Here is an 18,989-nt window from a genome sequence, read left to right as displayed (position 1 = left end):
CAATACATTTTTGGACTCACCTTGTTGTGGTGTGCTCACTTGAACAGGAAGGTGGTGCGGCGGTCCTTCGTGGGCAAATTCTGTCATTAAAGTCTGGCATTCTCTGGATTTTTGGCGCTTTCAAAACAACTGGGTACTCTATGGGGGGGAAAACAAGGTTGAATCATAACGTTCGTGATCTTCAGGTCGGAACTCTGAAAGAGGCCTGAGTTCCCGATTTGGAATACCCAGTGGTCTGAGATTTCCGAGATTCCAGTTGTTCTGAAAGCGGCAGAAATCATGCTGGATTGACAGCATGGCCAATGTTGAATGTTTATCCTTATCTTGGAAAAGATACCCTTAAACCCAGACTTGGACCACACATCCACTCCACTAAATAAAAATAAAATAAAAACGGAATAGCAGGCTAGTGATTGCTTTGCAATGTTTGCAGTTAGGTACTGATTCCTTCCAAACCACTCATTGTTGATTTTGAGATTTTGAACTAGTGTAATGTTTGTCCAATGGCTGATAAACACCGTTTGTGGTCCTCTGTAGCTCAGCTGGTAGAGCATGGCGCTTGTAACGCCAGGGTAGTGGGTTCGATCCCCGGGACCACCCATACACACAAATGTATGCACACACGACTAAGTCGCGTTGGATAAAAGCGTCTGCTAAGTGGCATATTATTATTATCTATAATTTATTTTCATATGACACGGATTGAAAAGGATTTCCGGTAGATTGTCGACTTGATTCATGACTGCTAGCTAAGATTTTGAAAGTCTGAGTGCTAAAGGCCAGGTAGTTTTTTTCCACAGTGGAGGAACTCCGGTGTTGTGTACAGCCTGGGGACAGGAGGGAATGTGATGCTCCAGGTGATGAATTAATGAGCTGCTGCTGCGGCAACGTCTGGGGAGAGGAAGGTGTTCTGCAAGCTGAGACCTGCACATAGCAACATAAAGATACAAACAGACTAACACAGCCTGATGAGGGGGCAAAGGGGACTGAGGAAAGATTAATCATCTTTAACAACAGGGAAGAGACTGTCAGAGCTATATACAGTGCATTCGGAAAGTTTTCAGACCCCTTGACTTTTCCACATTTTGTTTCGTTACAGCCTTATTCTAAAATGGATTAAATTGTCCCCCCCTCAAACTACACACAATACCCCATAATGACAAAGCAAAAACTGTTTTTTATTAATTGATGCAAATGTTATAAAAACGGAAATATCACATTTATGGGGCGGCGCACAATTGGCCCAGCGTCGTCCATGGTAGGGGAGGGAATGGCCGGCAGGGATGTAGCTCAGTTGGTAGAGCATGGCGTTTGCAACGCCAGGGTTGTGGGTTCGATTCCCACGGGGGGCCAGTATAAAAAAAAATACACAAAACAAAAAATATATATATATAATGTATGCACTCACTAACTGTAAATCGCTCTGGATAAGAGCGTCTGCTAAATGACAAAAAAAAAATATATATATATATATAAAATAATATTTACGTAAGTATTCACACCCTTTACTATGTTGAAGCACCTTTGGCAGCGATTACAGCCTGAAGTCTTCTTGGGTATGATGCTACAAGCTTGGCAGACCTGTATTTGGGGATTTTCTCCCATTATTCTCTGTAGATCCTCTCAAGCTCTGTCAGGTTGGAAGGGGAGCGTCGCTGTACAGCTATTTTCAGGTCTCTCCAGACATGTTTGATCGGGTTCAAGTCTGGGCTCTGGCTGGTTCACTCAAGGACATTCAGAGACTTGTCCCGAAGCCACTCCTGCGTTGTCTTGGCTGTGTGCTTAAGGTCGTTGTCCTGATGGAAGGTGAACCTTCGCCCCAGTCTGAGGTCCTGAGCGCTCTGGAGCAGGTTTTCATCAAGGATCTCTCTGTAATTTGCTTCGCTCATCTTTCTCTCGATCCTGACTAGTCTCCCGGTCCCTGTTGCTGAAAAACATCCCCACAGCATGATACTGCCACCACCATGCTCCACCTTAGGGATGGTGCCAGGTTTCCTCCAGACGTGACGCTTGGCAGTCTGGCCACTACCATAAAGGCCTGATTGGTGGAGTGCTGCAGAGATGGTTGTCCTTCTGGGAGGTTCTGCCATCTCCACAGAGGAACTCTGGAGCTCTGTCAGAGTGACCATCGGGTTCTTGGTCACCTCCCTGACCAAGGCTCTTCTCCCCCAATTGCTCAGTATTGCCGGGCGGCCAGCTCTAGGTAGAGTTGGTGGTTCCAAACTTCTTCCATTTAAGAATGATGGAGGCCACTGTGTTCTTGGGGACCTTCAATGCTGCAGAAATGTTTTGGTACCCTTCCCCAGATCTGTGCCTCGACACAATCCTGTCTCGGAGCTCTACGAATAATTCCTTCGACCTCATGGCTTGGTTTTTGTTCTGACATTCACTGTCAACTGTGGGATCTTATATAGACAGGTGTGTGCCTGTCCAAATCATGTCCAATCATTTGAATTTACCACAGGTGGATTCCAATCAAGTTGTAGAAACATCAAGGATGATTAATGGAAACAGGATGCACCTGAGATCAATTTTCAAGTCTCACAGCAAAGGGTCTGAATACTTATGTAAATAAGGTATCTGTTTTCTATATTTAATACATTTGCCAACATTTCTAAAAACCTGTTTTCGCTTTGTCATTATTAGGTATTGTGTGTAGATTGATAAGAAAAAAATATTTAATCCATTTTAGAGTAACGCTGTAACGTAACAATGTGGAAAAGGGGTCTGAATACTTTCAGAATGCACTGTTGCCAGTCTTCGTGAAATAATTTACTTTATATAATGAACACACAAGGGCACAATGTATATTTTTGGTATTTTAATATTGGTTTCAAAAGGTGTATTTAAAGTGAGATAGCTTTTTGTAATTCACTTTTAAGGTCATTCTCTTTGCTTTTTAATTGTTAGTTTGTAATGTCTATAATTGCAATGAATAAGAGTAAGTACCTGTCTCAAACAGGTGGTCCAAACGGGACAGACATATGTCTCGCTAGGTGTTCACAGATAATGTTTCATTAGGCTACATCACTTAACAATAGTGTGTATACATACTGAACAAAAACATAAACGCAACAATTTCAAAGATTTTACTGAGTTACAGTTCATATAAGGATATCAGTCAAATGAAATAAATTCAGTAGGCCCTAATCTATGGATTTCACATGACTGGGCCAGGGCGCAGCCATGGGTGGGCTTGGAAGGGCATAGGCCCACCCACTTGGGAGCAAGACCGACCCACTGGGGAGCCAGGCTCAGCCAATCAGAATTAGTGTTTCACCTCAAAAGGGCTTTATTACAGACAGAAATACTCCTCAGTTTCAAAAGTAGTCCGGGTGGCTGGTCTCAGACGATCCCGTAGGTGAAGGAGCCGGATGCGGAGGACCTGGGCTGGCGTGGTTAAACGTGGTCTGCGGTTGTGAGGCCGGTTGTGCGTACTGCCAAATTCTCTAAAACGACGTTGGATGCGGCTTATGGTAGAGAAATGAACATTCAATTCTCTGGCAAAAGCTCTGGTGTACAATCCTGCAGTCAGCATGCCAATTGCACGCTCCCTCAAAACTTGAGACATCTGTGGCATTGTATCGTGCTTCTACATCTGCATTGCTTGCTGTTTGGGGCTTTGGGTTTTAGGCTGGGTTTCTGTATAGCACTTTGTGACATCTGCTGATGTAAAAAGGGCTTCATAAATACATTTGATTGATTGATTGACAAAACTGCACATTTTAGAGTGGCCTTTTATTGTCCCCAGCACAAGGTGCACCTGTGCAATGATCATGCTGTTTAATCAACTTCTTGATATGCCACACCTGTCAGGTGGATGGATTATCTTGGGGAAGGAGAAATGCTCACTAACAGGGACGTAAACAAATTTGTGCACATTATTGGAGAGAAATACACTTTTTGTGCGTATGGAACATTTCTGGGATCTTTTAGTTCAGTTCATGAAACATGGGACCAACACTTTACATGTTGCGTTTATATTTTTGTTCAGTATACATGCCTTCTAATGGTTTGTACCTCCTTTTACAGCAAAATGTTCCAATGCTACCTACTGCAAGTGTATATTGCTGTGTTGATGTAAAACATATCCTGTGGTCAACCAATTACTGTACTATGGAGTTGACTGAAACAATGCTAACTGGCTGACACTTCTAATCTGGAGATGATGCACTCAGATGTGCGGGTCTCATTGGTCCTCCATCGATGGACCCCTCCCCTTCCTGTGAGCCGAAGCCAGTGTCCTGTGAGCTGCTGCTGCTGGTCGGGGAAGGAACCACCTTCTCCCCCTGGGTCTTCACCTCAGCCCTGGCAGTATTCTCCACCACCACCATGCCAGCCTTGGCAGCCTTCTTCTCAGTCACATTCTCCTCCACTGCCCTCCCCTGGCCCTTAGTCCACCTCTCTGCCACATTGATCTTCCCCACCACTCTTTTCTCCTTTAGTGCCATTGCTTTGACCTTCCTCTCTACCTCTTTCACATCTCCCAGTCCCATGTCTACTTTCCCTTCATTCCCACATCCTCCCATTTCATTAACCTTTTTGTCACCTCCTACAACTCCTTGGTCCCCGATTGTATTATCCACACTGCTATCTACCTTTTCCCCTTTGTCTTTCACTTTCATCCTTACTTCTGCCTTACCCAGACTGGCCTCTCCCTCCACCCTTTTCTCCACCATCTCATTGGTGTGTGCCTTTTTTATCCCCTTGTCCCCCTTCCTGTCACCGTCTCCTCTCCTTTCCATCTTGTGCTCTGACTCCTTTACAATCTTTTCCACTCTTACCTCTCCCTTCACTCCATTTTCCATGTTCTGCTCGGACTGCTTCACTACCTCCTCCACCCTTCTCTCTCCCTTATTTCCATCAATTCTCCCCTCCTCCATCTTCACAACATCCATGTCTCCTACCTGCTTTGTCCCCTCTGCTCCATCTAGCCCCACCTTTACCTCCTGTTTGACCACCACCCCTCCATCCTTTACCTCCTGTTCCATTGCCATCCCTCCCTCCTCTGCTATCAGCACTGCTCCATCCTTTCCTATCTCCACCTTTCTGTCATGTTCCATCTCCATCCCTTCGTCATCTGGTATCACCACTGCTCCAGCCTTCTCTTCCGCCACTTTTCCTTCTTCTCCCCCCATCTCCACAATCACCTGCAGAGGTGTGTGTTTGTTGTCCAGCCTGTTGTCGAACCCCCTGAAGTTGTTCTTGGCTCCCATTATGTATTTCCCCAGGATGGAGGAGCCATCAGTGTTGGGGATGTCTCCTGCAGCCTGGCCAGAGTCCACCAGAACCTGCATGATGGCCTTCATCTCAGCATGCAGCCTGCCCACCACCTTGTTTAGCTCTGTGATCCGATTACCCACGTCTGAGGACGTAAGAACAGACCAAACCAATGACACTGAATGCACCACAATGCTATTTACATACATACAGTACTAAACAGAGTGTGCGTGTGTGAGGCCAAGTCAGTACTTCCTCTCTGTTTAACTGACCTTTAACACAGAAACATGTCTTAACTGAAGACTTGAAGGCCCTAAGGCTGGGTCAGGAAACTTTATGGATTACCTTTTCTCTTGGTCTCCTCAAACTTCCGGCGTTCAGACTCAATGTAGCGCTGCACCAGAGCCCGTATCACCTGCTGGCGGTAAGGTATCTGGTTCTCCCCTGATCCTCCACCGTCCATCTCCTTCTCGTTGGACTGGACAACAAAGAGAACAGACACATTCTCATTGGTCTGCATTCTGTATGTCAAGACCATGTCAAATGAGCTGAGGTGGAGTTCTTACCATGGAGGTTATGGGGGGATAGTCTGGTGTCGAGTTCAAAGTACAACAGCAGCAGATCTGACGAAAAATACCCCTGGGATAAACATGAAAACACGAAATATGAGATGAAACTGACCTTTGAGATAGAGGTTATTCTATTGTTGGTAGAGGAAGTTGGCTGTATAACAAACGATATAACCTACCGTAGGGCTCTCCAACCCTGTTCCAGGAGAGCAACCGTCCTGTAGGTTTTCACTCCAACCCTAATCTAGCACACCTGATTCTAATAATTAGCTGGTTGATAAGCTGAACCAGGTTAGTTACAACTGGGGTTGGAGCGAACACTTACAGGACAGTAGCTCTCTAGGAACAGGGTTGGAGACCCCTGACCTACCGTATGAGATAGAAGAAGGCCTTAGGAGAGGGGATAATGTTGAAGGGGACAGGCATAGTGAGACCTTCTCGGAAGTAACTCAGATAGAGCTTGGATCGGGCAAATTTCCACTCAACGTCAGCGTCATCCTGAGAGGACAGGTACAGAAAGCAGCAGTCAGGGCCCATCCTAGAATCCCTTCTAAACTTTACTGTGTAATCATAAAGGTCTAGAGTTTGAGCTTTGAAACACTATCTGCTCCAGTGGAATGCAGTTTCTTCCATTCAAAGGCATCCGTCCTGCCCTTGAGGTGGACCAACTGAGAGCCAAGTTTCCTGAGTGCAATCTTTCTCACCTCAATCTTCTGGAAGGAGTTGGTGATCATGGCAATGAGCATGTTGAGCAGCACGATCACAATCACCAGGGTGAAGATGCCGTAAAGGACTCTGCCCACAAACTCTGCCACCACAAACTTGGGCATGTCCACATAGTCCTGGTTGGCCACCCCAAACATGGTCCAGAACAGGAAACGAAAGGTCTCATTAAACCTTAGGAATGGAGTTAGGGTCGGGAGGTTTATGATTGTCATAATGATTTAATAAGATAATTATGGAGCTATGTAGTTAAGCATAGTGTACTTCAAAATATTCTTTACCTTCCAAGATATGGTTGGGTGACATAAGGAACATAGATGTTATTGATACCACAGAGGAAAGCTGTTCCAATAATCATCAATATGAACATGAACCTTGGGAGAGAAAAGAGACTTGTATCTATCAACCAACCAATATTGGTTTATTTTGTGAGGAAAGCAGCACAATCACAGACAGACAGTACCTCACAGTATATATTGCACAACATCTCGGTGGACAGCATAGCCTGAGCATTTCATCCTACCTCATCATGTCATCGATCATCTTCCCTATGGAGATCTGGAGTGTGCCCAGGGACTCCTGTGCAGGAAGGATGTAGGCCAAGCGGGTGAAGCTCAGCATACTGGTCACTGCAAACAGCACCTCAGCTATGAGCTGGGGGTCCTCCTGATGCCAGTCCTGGCGCACTACAGGGCAGTGGCAAACAATATTAGCCAGTTTAGCCCAGGAAACATGAACATGTATTGCAGGATTGGGGTCAATTCCATTTCAATTCAGTCAATTCTGGAACAGGAAGTAAACAGAAATTCCTCTGTTTACTTCCTGAATTGAATGGACCCCCATCCTGGTAGAACTTCAACTTCAAATCTAACACCATGATAATGACTCAAATCCCTGTCTCTGGTTGGATAAAGCATCTTTCTCTCACCAGTCTGGGTGAAGTAGGCACACTCCTCAGTCCCGTCAGGGGCCTGGCACAGGAAGTGACCTTTGAGCATGATGAGGACGCGCAGAGTGAAGGAGGCCAGGTACATGCTAAGCACCATCATGTCCATGCAGTTCCACCAGTCCAGGAAGTAGCTACGCAGACCTTCAATCCACACCTCCTTACATTCATACCAGAAGAACCCTGTAGGTGATAGACAGTACAATAATGGAGGACCTGTCACTTGACTGATAACTGCTGTATGCCCAATTGTAAATTTCCCCATTCGACCATAAAGGACAAACTGTATTTATGGTAGTTCATTATGGTATTTCAATATTCAATGTAATAACAGAGTCTGTGTTAAGGGAGAAATAGCTAACCCACCGACCACCCACACCATGTGGAATGAGCTGTGCAGAATATTCTGCTGACGAGAAGCAAACTCGTCTCTGTACAACTCCATGGTGATGGACTCTCCCAACAACGTGATGAGGAACCACATGTAGGAGGCAGAGTGAAGAAGGAACTTAATCACCGGAATCCTCAGTATCTTTCCCACCTGAGACAAATTCAGTAGGGTATATACATAGCCAAAAGCAAATACATGAGAAAATGGACCCATACATCTGCAGGCCCAAGACAGACCCACACAGAGTCACACAAGGTCCATAAAACATCACCACCTTTACAGAACTTGAGGCCATCTGACCTTGGACTTGGGTGCGATCCAGTAGACGAGGCAGAGGAGCGGCATGGTGAAGAAGATCCCCACAGACACCAGCAGCTTCCAGGCCGTCCTGCTGCCCCTCCAGCCAGACAAGTTTCCACACCAAATAGAGGACAGCACCTGCTGGCAGATAGGGTGGGCTACAAACTAGAAAGACAGAAAGAGCGGCCACAATTCACAAACTGGAAATATGGAGAGGATTGCACCTTTCATCTCACTGAACATGTTCGTTATAAATCAATGACAGCAGCACCCCAAATAACACCACTCAGAATATAGGCCTATGTACAGTATAAAATACCCAGGGATGGTCTTGGCTACTAGCTCCGTAGAGGACTGTGGCTCTACCTGTTTCTGGTTGTAGTTGACGGCGAGCCTAAGGCGGGTCAGGTTGGGGATGCCCTCCTCAAAGGCCTGCTGGTCAAGGGCGTCCTGGCTTTCATCTCCACAGCTGTTCAGGATGGTGGTGACCTCACTCTGGTTACGGCACATTCCCAGCAGCTCCACTGCAAACTCCTGGCACAGCTCCTCCAGACCCAAGTACTGAGGCTGGGGGAGAGAGAGAACACAAACAATCATTCAGATAAACAACCTAATAGCACTTCACATTACAGCATGGAATAAAATGGTAATAATATGGTAATGGTATGGTAACAAATTATAGTTACTCACAATGAAAACATTAATTTCCCTATATAGTTATATTCCTGTTTCAGGGTAATCTCAGTTAACCCAGAACTAAAATCGTGCGTAATGTATGTTTACATAGTCTGTCCACGAGAGATTAGTTCCAGTGTAATACACCACATACTTTGTGCAGAGCGACTATATGGGCATAAGCACAAACAGGATCTAACCTTGAACTCGGGTTCCTTCTTGGAGAGTTTGCGGAGCTCCTTGCTGAGGCCGAAGGCACTGAGCATGGCGTCCTCTGAGGTGATGGACAGGTAGGCCCGACTGGCAATGCCACGGTAGGTGTTGATGCGAGACAGGGAGAACTTCAGCAGGTCATACTGCCGCCCGTTCCTGCACTCTAGACAGGCACAGGAGATCTTGTGTGGCCGTGGGATGACGTGGCCCTTCTGGGTCAGCATGGTGACAATCTCATACAGGTCCTTCTGACAGGCCAGGGTCAGCGGGGTCACGCCAGGGGCGAACTGTGAGTCGTCGATAGAGTGGTCGAAGATGGCCAGGGAGAAGGATCGCACGTCCATCTTGTTGCCCTTCTCCTGGTCCAGGCGGTCGAGGAGCCTCTTCACCACGCGGGGCTGGTTGGTGTCCACGGCGACCAGCAGAGCCTCATGGATCTGGCGAAAGTCAAACTTGATGCCCTGGAGGAGGGCGTCCATGGTGTCCTCGTTGCCCAGGCGGATGGACAGGTTGAGGGACTCTCTCCACAGCCGGTCCTCGGAGTCATCCAGCTGGCGGATGATACCATCACCAGTATTCAGCAGGCCACACACCATCACTATGTTCCCCTCCTGGATGGCACTGATCAGCTCCGGAGGGAAGCGCATCTTCTTGTTCACTATCTCCCGCCATTGCTCTGGCTAAAACCACAAGGAGACACAGAGACAGCTTATTGCTTTGATGTCTCCAAATCTAAACAGCATTAATCCAAACTAGAATCCTTAGCTGCTACATCCATTTTTGGACGTATAAATTAATTATATAGAGTGAGGGAAAAAAGTATTTGATCCCCTGATGATTTTGTACGTTTGCCCACTGACAAAGACATGATCAGTCTATAATTTTAATGGTAGGTTTATTTGAACAGTGAGAGACAGAATAACAACAAAAAAATCCTGAAAAACGCATGTCAAAAACATTATAAATTGATTTGCATTTTAATGAGGGAAATAAGTATTTGACCCCTCTGCAAAACATGACTTAGTACTTGGTGGCAAAACCCTTATTGGCAATCACAGAGGTCAGACGTTTCTTGTAGATGGCCACCAGGTTTGCACACATCTCAGGAGGGATTTTGCCCCCACTCCTCTTTGCAGATCTTCTCCAAGTCATTAAGGTTTCGAGGCTGACGTATGGCAACTCAAACCTTCAGCTCCCTCCACAGATTTTCTATGGGATTAAGGTCTGGAGACTGGCTAGGCCACTCCAGGACCTTAATGTGCTTCTTCTTGAGCCACTCCTTTGTTGCCTTGGCCGTGTGTTTTGGGTCATTGTCATGCTGGAATACCCATCCACGACCCATTTTCAATGCCCTGGCTGAGGGAAGGAGGTTCTCACCCAAGATTTGACGGTACATGGCCCCGTCCATCGTCCCTTTGATGCGGTGAAGTTGTCCTGTCCCCTTAGCAGAAAAAACACCCCCAAAGCATAATGTTTCCACCTCCATGTTTGACGGTGGGGATGGTGTTCTTGGGGTCATAGGCAGCATTCCTCCTCCTCCAAACACGGCGAGTTGAGTTGATGCCAAAGAGCTCCATTTTGGTCTCATCTGACCACAACACTTTCACCCAGTTCTCCTCTGAATCATTCAGATGTTCATTGGCAAACTTCAGACGGGCCTGTATATGTGCTTTCTTGAGCAGGGGGACCTTGCGGGCGCTGCAGGATTTCAGTCCTTCACGGCGTAGTGTGTTACCAATTGTTTTCTTGGTGACTATGGTCCCAGCTGCCTTGACATCATTGACAAGATCCTCCCGTGTAGTTCAGGGCTGATTCCTCACCGTTCTCATGATCATTGCAACTCCACGAGGTGAGATCTTGCATGGAGCCCCAGGCCGAGGGAGATTGACAGTTATTTTGTGTTTCTTCCATTTGCGAATAATCGCACCAACTGTTGTCACCTTCTCACCAAGCTGCTTGGCGATGGTCTTGTAGCCCATTCCAGCCTTGTGTAGGTCTACAATCTTGTCCCTGACATCCTTGGAGAGCTCTTTGGTCTTGGCCATGGTGGAGAGTTTGGAATCTGATTGATTGATTGCTTCTGTGGACAGGTGTCTTTTATACAGGTAACAAACTGAGATTAGGAGCACTCCCTTTAAGAGTGTGCTCCTAATCTCAGCTCGTTACCTGTATAAAAGACACCTGGGAGCCAGAAATCTTTCTGATTGAGAGGGGGTCAAATACTTATTTCCCTCATTAAAATGCAAATCAATTTATAACATTTTTGACATGCGTTTTTTCTGTCTCTCACTGTTCAAATAAACCTACCATTAAAATTATAGACTGATCATTTCTTTGTCAGTGGGCAAACTTACAAAATCAGCTTGGGCAAACTTGGGCAAACTTTCCCTCACTGTATACCCATTGATTCTAGAAGAAAATAACTTAGAAATGTCTCATGAGCTTAGTTCAACTATCGTACCCCATCAGAACCCTAAAAATGTAAACAATCACTGTATATCCTCAAAACATGGTTAAAACTATTCATTTGATATCATGGATGGTCAATCCTTGCGTGCATAGCTCCGTCTATACATTTGAGGGTGGTTACATTTCTCCAGCCCCATCCCTTAACTTTTTTGCGAAACAGGGGCGTGGAAAATGCTTTGTTATTGATTCAATTAAGGATTCTAGCTTTAATTAATACAAATATTTATAATAAAATATGACACATCACTAATCATTTGTCTACCCTGGGTAGCCTAAATAAGAACATTGACATTCATAAATGGGATTACCAAGCAGGTATTATACAGTAGGACAATAGCATTATAATGCTATTAATAATTTAGCACCTTGAGTGTGATAAAAGCACTTTACAAATTAAATGAATTATTATTATTATTATTATTATGATCTGAGCATTTAACAGGAATATACACTATGAAGACATAAGTAGAAAACATGTCATATTATTATGTGGACCATCCCTAGATAAAATGGCAAGATATCACCAAGACGATCAGTAATAATCTGTTCATATTAATTCTTAATGTCCTTTTCTTTCATTCTTTGCATAAAACAAATATTCACTGCTTTTTAATCGTTTGTAGAGCACTTTGGGCTGCAAAGTGCAAATAATGTAAGAAAGGAACTTTACAATTGAAGTTTATTAGAGTATTATAAACAAACAAATTCTATTACATGATTTTTTTTTTACATTAGAATACATGCACATATTTCAATCAATTGCATAACATCTTTCTTTTCTATGAAAAGTTTATTTCAAATACACTCACTGTGAGGTTTTCCATGTTTCTTCAGTAAAATGGACAGATAATGGAGTAATTGTCCCTAGTATGAAGATGATCTCACATTATCGGTGGAAATCCAAGCGCCCTGGTTATTCTTGAGGCTGAGAAGGGTAGGAGAGAACGGCAGTGGGGTCCGCTGACTGCTGTTTTGGGCTCAGTCAGTGTGCAGAAAATGGATCACTGTGGTCATGTGCTCTCGGCTGACTACACAGAGCTTGGTTAGAATGACTCCCCACAATCCAAATAACACATCTCTACTCCCCTGGGACAAGACCAATTAAAAAGCAACCATTTCAGTGTGTTTCACGCCTGGCTAGGCCCAAACCAGGGAGTGGCCCTTGCCTTCCTTACCAAGCCTCTATTAACATTAACACTGCAACGCTCCCCAGTGGAAATGCTGCAGGTGAGACAGCTGTTAACTAACAGGTAGCAGCAGTCATTAATGTTCCCTGTGGAACAAGTTCAGAGTGGTGAAAAAAAGACAAGGAGCAGCCAACAAGCCCAGATAAATCAAAAATGAATTGATCATTTCAATTATGATTGATTACTTCTGAAATAGATGTCCTGAACACAGTTTATCGTTGATGTTGTTTATACTATACAATATGTAATAGGTATATTAAAAATACAGTATATTAAAAACAATAGTGTATCCACGTTTGCTGCACTGCCCACTGATTAAAAGCAGAAACGTGTAAATATACAATGCAGTCTTTCCTAGTCCACCCAGATGACATGGGAGTCCACGTGGTCTCCACAGGTACTGGCGTGCATCTGGATGTGGGACAGAGGGAACCTGAAGGAGCAGAGAGGGCAGTAGTGTTGTCACGATACCAACATTTTTACAAACGATAAGATACCAGGGCAAGTATCACGATACCGAGTAGTATCGCAATACCACTGTAAAAAGAGATCTGTGGCCTAGCATCCTGTTCACCCTGTCCCCCGGACGCTTGTGCACATTTTCTAAACGTTCTCCAAAAACCTGGTCACTGAAATTCACACTTCTACTCAATCCAACACATTTAATTTAACTTCACACTGTTCAGTGTATAATAGAATACTGCATAGAATGGCTGATTTGCTCATACTTTCAAAGGCCTACCTGTGATTTGGCTGGAGGAATGGGAGGAAGGATTATACATGCATAATGATCTGCATGTCATTGTGTCAGTAATGGTAAAACACTGCATGAAACCTTTACACTTCAGTTAACACAGACACTCTCCCTTCTCCCTTCCTCACACACTCCCTGTCTCCCTCACTTTCATAAACACACACACACCACTCTCTCTCTCACAAACACACACTGCTCCCAACTTTCAAAACGTTAGGCACCAAACAAAATTGAAGGAGCACAATAAATCAATATAATTCACATAATTCTGCCCAAAATCAATGACAATTTCTCACAACCGGTGGCATATGGGCTTTTTAGGTGAGCGCTGATGCCGCCCTTTGATAAGCAGTGCCCACTTTGTCAAAGGCAGGGGAGCAAAATATTTTGCTTGTCCATTCCCAGCATGCCTCTCCAGGGTGCTGTTGGAGAGACTCTGCAGCACTTCACCAACGTTCCGTCAAAAAATGTATCTAACATAAATAATGTAGCAGATATAGGATATGGTAGAAAGAGTATGTGGCCTTTTCTGTAGCCTACAGGCTGGAGATAACATGTATGACAATGTAATGAGACGGACACTTTTTACATCATGCAAGTTTCTCTGATCAAATAGCCTAACCTAAATGGCGCTCAATCAAATAAAAAATTAGCTGTCATGTTAACAAACAACATATACTAAAAACTGGACAGGTCAAAGTAAAATGGACAATATGGAATGGACAATCACAACTGTTGTCCAGGAGTTTCACCACATTGTCATGATCAGTGGGTTCAAGTTTGTATCTGTCAATTTTTGACAAGCTGATCATAGCGGAAAAAAAAATACTTCTGCATTTCTCACTGTGTAAAAGCATTACAAAAAGGCTCACGATAACTCCTGATAAAGTTGGTTATCTACTAGCTGATATTCAGAGCTTAAATGGCCAAATTGATTAGTCACAGGAATCAGGACTAATAAAGCCAATGCAATGGTGGCCTGTTTTACAAACGGTGGGCCTACCACATGGATGGGCATTCCTAAAATTCCATTGTGGGCTGACATGGTAGGCTACACCCCAGTAAGTACGAGCCGACATCTTTTGGACGTCTTTTTTTGGTGCAGTTCCGGACCGGCCTTGATTTCCACATCCAGGGACATAGTTTTTTTGTCCGGTCCAGACCGAATCTGAACCAATCATAGACGTCTGTCTATGTTTGGTTCAGATCTTGTCCAATCTGGACCAGCCTTGATTTGACCCAAACATAGACGTCTATAAATTACTTATTTTCAACTTTCATTCAGAACGAAAAATGAACCTGATTTCAACATCCGGAAAATACATATTTTCAACGTCTTTAAAATACGTATTTTCAACATCAGGAAAATAAGTGTTTTCAACTTTCATTCAGAACCGAAAATGAACCTGATTTCAACCTCTGGAAAATACGTATTTTCAACGTCATTTTGCTTTCTTGGAATATTCCACCCACTGGGGAGCCAGGCCCAGCCAATCAGAATTAGATTTTACCGCCAAATGGCCTTTATTACAGACAGAAATACTCCTCAGCAATGCAATGCAACCCCCCAAAAGATCCCGCAGGTGAAGAAGCCAGATGTGAAGGTTGGATGTACTACCGTCAACCAATCATGTTAAAGCTGCCACACATGAAAGTGAAGTGGATATTATTGGACCTGCGCATACAAGAGACTAGTGGCTGTTGCTTAAATTCAACAGAATTTATAAACAAAACTGACTTTATAAATATTTTATAACATGCGCCAACAGGTTCTTTAGATCGGTAGGGCTGAAAAAGTTGGTAGTATCATATGAAATCAAATGTGTTGTGGGGTAGCTGTAGGCCCCTTACTGACTGCAGGTTCTCTCTGCTTACTAAAAGTGGTGACATGTAGCTGGTTCTGCCTGACAGAGGGAGGTAAAGGACAGATTAATGCTGTGCACCGACAGATACGTGCGAGCTGGAAGCTGCCCCTAAGTGCAGATGTAGGATAAGCTTACCCTCACAAAATTATCCATGGGCTGATGTATAAAAGAATACCTGATTTTGGAGTTTGGTTTTCTCTTCAGCTGTCTTTCAGGAGTATTTCCCTTGAAGCTGAAAAACATGACCATTTATAATTTCTCAAGCTCAGTGTTTCTCAAGCTTGATGCATGGTATTTCTTACCCCATTCATAAACGCTAACTGCTTTAGCGACTTTTGACGATAGTATCTTCTGACCGGGGGAGTTTTGTTAAGAGCCCCGACGCTTGCTCTAAACATTAACACGCATCGCTTGCGTGTTAGGAGCGTGTCTTTCATATCAGCGATAAATTATTTTCAAAAAACAAAAAGGTTGAATTACAATGCACCTTTATAGGGTTAGGGTTCCAACACGGCCATATTGCCATGTTACAGCGCTTGTTTACAGAAAACAGATGGAAGACAGTGGACTACCTGTGCTAATTAGCTATCTGCGTCTCCGAACACCTGTGTGTAAACGAAAGACGGACACCACAAACGAGTTGTCACTGAAAAATACTGTTGGCTGCAAATGTGTTAAAACCGGTTAAAACAGTGTACAGTAAGTGTGATGAGGTGATGTCGAAGGAGTCAGGCGCAGGAGGGTAAATCACAGAATAACAGGCTTTATTCCGCAAATACAGAGTTACGCAGAAATGCATCAAACACTCTAGTGTGCAAAACAGGCGCACTGGAAAATACAAGACACACAGGGAAATATCCCGGCAATACAAAATACAAGGAGCTCCACCGAGCTTAGCTATCCTCCACAATAAACAATCACACACAAATACAAGGGGGCAGAGGGAACACTTATACAGGTACTGATGAGGGGATATGAACCAGGTGTGTGTAAAAACAAGACAAAACAAATGGAATGATGAGATGAGGAGCGGCAGTGGCTAAAAGGCCGGTGACGACGAACGCCGAAGCCTGCCCGAACAAGGAGAGGTTGCAACTTCGGAGGAAGTCATGACAGTAAGTGTATATTTTGCATTTGTGAAATTATTTTGATATGATATGAAAGTATAGGGATTTATGTTTCTAGAACCGTACCGCAATTGAGAATCGATTCACGTATAGATGGAGTATTTGGCTATTATGGCTTCCAAAGCCAATTGGCCTCTAAACAGAACATGTAAGGTCCTGGACTATAAGGAGTAACATTAGGCTCCTTTAGTCCTTTATTGGGCTAGGTATTTCTGACAGCTGAGGTGTTCACCTGTGTGAGGGTGTATTTTCCCGTATTTCCCAGTTGCTTGCCTTTGTTGGGGGTAGCTGTATGAGCCTCTGGTTTGCCCTTGTTGGGGGTAGGGGTAGTTGTATCTGCCTTGGCTGTGGGAGGGATTGCTGTATCTGGCTTGGCTGTGGGAGGGATTGCTGTATCTGGCTTGGCTGTGGGAGGGGTAGGGGTTGCTGTATTCTGAGTGCCAGAGGATGAGGTGCGACTGGGAGAAAAATAAGTGGAAAGGAGCACCTGGCAGCCTGGGAAGCTGCGAGGACCATACCAGCTGTCCAGCTCAGACCCACACAAACCAAGGTGTAAGTAATATTCTGTAATATATTTATTAATTCAATACTGTCTTTATAAAAATGTTGTTTAATCTGTTTGACAGTGTGTGACACTGCATACAAAACTCCAAAAAAACTCTCACCCACCCTTTCGCTCCCCCAAAGAAGGTTCTCTGCACAGCAGGGCTGGAAAGACATTCTCTCACGCCTGATGCTGATTTGTCTGGGTTTGTCTGAATAGAGAGAAGGTCAAAGGAGAGTGAGAATACAAGCACACACTTCTGGCCTCTGATGTTTACTCATAATACACACCTATTGTATACCCCCAAAGTATACACACACTTACCCTCCAAAACACGCACTTACCCTCCAAAACACACTTACTGCTATCTCATAACAGTCCACATCGATCACCATAAGAAGACACAAATCTACAACTCTCATCTGTTTCTCTGCAATTTACTGTACCTTTCTCTCTGAAGAGCACACTTCCAAGCCCTCAGTCTGTACACACCTGACCCTGGTTCTCTTTGCCAGTCTGTGTGGAGCTTCAGGCACAGATAGAACAATGAGCCAGATATTTCACTGGATGTATAAATGTGAAGCATCCGGTTGGCATTTCCACTCACTACCAAATATGGTGATGAGAGGAACCCCAGTGGCCGGCAGTGGGAAAAGATGGAGCGAGATAGATTTTGGCCCACATTCTGCACATTTTCTCATCGATTAAACATTTTATCTCCATACAGTTTTCTATTTCCAAAACTAGAATCTGTAACAAACAGAGTGGACTGTGTTTTGTAGATTTTACCCTTTGCCAAAGTTTTAAAAAATGATGTTGTTTAGAAGGAGTGCAAGGGCGAATTCAGTTATTGCACCCGCCCACTTCAGAGTAGGGGTTCCCTAATGGAAATATGCAAATAAATGCTAGAACACGCCAATAGGATCTCACTCGCTCGTGCTTATCTCTGCCCACCTCCTTGCTTATTCTGCCCACTACGATGCATTTGCTCCCATTGGAAACGACAGGCTCTGGTCAATTTTGGGTTAGTTATAAAAATCTTTGCTTTAGGGCAGGGGTGTCAAACTCATTTTAGCTCAGGGGCCACATGGAGGAAAATCTATTCCCAAGTGGGCCGGACCGGAAAAATCATGGTATATATAACTTAAAAACAACAACTTCAGATTGTTTTCTTTGTTTTAATACGATCAACATACAACATAAAGCTGGAGCCTGAGGACAGTGTGTCCAAAATAGTACAAGCACAACATCACTATTAATCATAAAACACGTCAAGTTTATTTGAAAATTCTAAAGAAAAAGAACACACAAACACACAATGCCTCAGTGATTAACAGAACTGTTTCACAGATCACAGAACTATATCAGGGTGTCATTTCTCAGGCAGAAATGTAGATAAAAATAATGAAATCCTGTTCCCCAAACAAGTGCAAGAACCACAGAGTCAAGAATAGGTTAAATACACAAATAAAATAAAATCAATTAAAAACAATAGCACATCAACATAAAAACATATAAACATAAAGCTGGAGCCTGAGGACAGTGTCCAAAAGCACAACATCACTATTAATCATAAAACACCTCAAGTTATTTGAAAGTTCTGAGGACAAAGAACACACAAACACACAATGCCTCAGTGATTAACAGAACTGTTTCACAGATCACAGAACTATATCAGGGTGTCATTTCTCAGGCAGAAATGTAGATAAAAATAATGAAATCCTGTTCCCCAAACAAGTGCAAGAACCACAGAGTCAAGAATAGGTTAAATATACAAATAAAATCAATTAAAAACAATAGCACATCAACATAAAAACATATAAACATAAAGCTGGAGCCTGAGGACAGTGTCCAAAAGCATAACATCACTATTAATCATAAAACACCTCAAGTTATTTGAAAGTTCTGAGGACAAAGAACACACAAACACACAATGCCTCAGTGATTCACAGAAGTATATCACAGATCACAGAACTATATCAGGGTGTCATTTCTCAGGCAGAAAT

At 43.9% G+C, this 18,989-nt stretch overlaps 1 protein-coding gene across 3 annotated transcripts in view; it reads right to left on the bottom strand.

Moving 5' to 3' along the window:
• Positions 1-3,928: 3,928 nt before the first annotated feature.
• LOC121573641 (short transient receptor potential channel 2) overlaps positions 3,929-18,989 on the bottom strand; it is a 49,678-nt gene continuing 34,617 nt past the window's right edge. Inside the window, exons 4-18 of one of the 3 annotated variants that reach the window (XM_041885772.1) lie at positions 17,109-17,194; positions 15,488-15,544; positions 12,316-13,126; positions 9,025-9,717; positions 8,516-8,716; positions 8,150-8,314; positions 7,825-7,999; positions 7,441-7,641; positions 7,036-7,198; positions 6,794-6,886; positions 6,494-6,686; positions 6,160-6,287; positions 5,787-5,859; positions 5,566-5,698; positions 3,929-5,365 (exon numbers count right to left, since the gene is read on the bottom strand). In XM_041885772.1, coding sequence (XP_041741706.1) covers positions 4,155-5,365; positions 5,566-5,698; positions 5,787-5,859; positions 6,160-6,287; positions 6,494-6,686; positions 6,794-6,886; positions 7,036-7,198; positions 7,441-7,641; positions 7,825-7,999; positions 8,150-8,314; positions 8,516-8,716; positions 9,025-9,717; positions 12,316-12,330 — 3,444 coding nt within the window. In that variant the 5' untranslated portion in view covers positions 12,331-13,126; positions 15,488-15,544; positions 17,109-17,194 and the 3' untranslated portion in view covers positions 3,929-4,154. Of the gene's footprint in view, positions 5,366-5,565; positions 5,699-5,786; positions 5,860-6,159; positions 6,288-6,493; positions 6,687-6,793; positions 6,887-7,035; positions 7,199-7,440; positions 7,642-7,824; positions 8,000-8,149; positions 8,315-8,515; positions 8,717-9,024; positions 9,718-12,315; positions 13,814-15,487; positions 15,545-17,108; positions 17,195-18,989 lie in introns of those variants that run through there. The other 2 variants (XM_041885773.1, XM_045222476.1) reach the window with 2 other exon arrangements.

The sequence above is a fragment of the Coregonus clupeaformis genome, chromosome 9, assembly GCF_020615455.1.
Source record: "Coregonus clupeaformis isolate EN_2021a chromosome 9, ASM2061545v1, whole genome shotgun sequence".
Lineage (NCBI taxonomy): Eukaryota > Metazoa > Chordata > Actinopteri > Salmoniformes > Salmonidae > Coregonus > Coregonus clupeaformis.
Note: the sequence above shows the minus strand (reverse complement) of the source record. Positions and strands in the feature narration are given on the sequence as shown.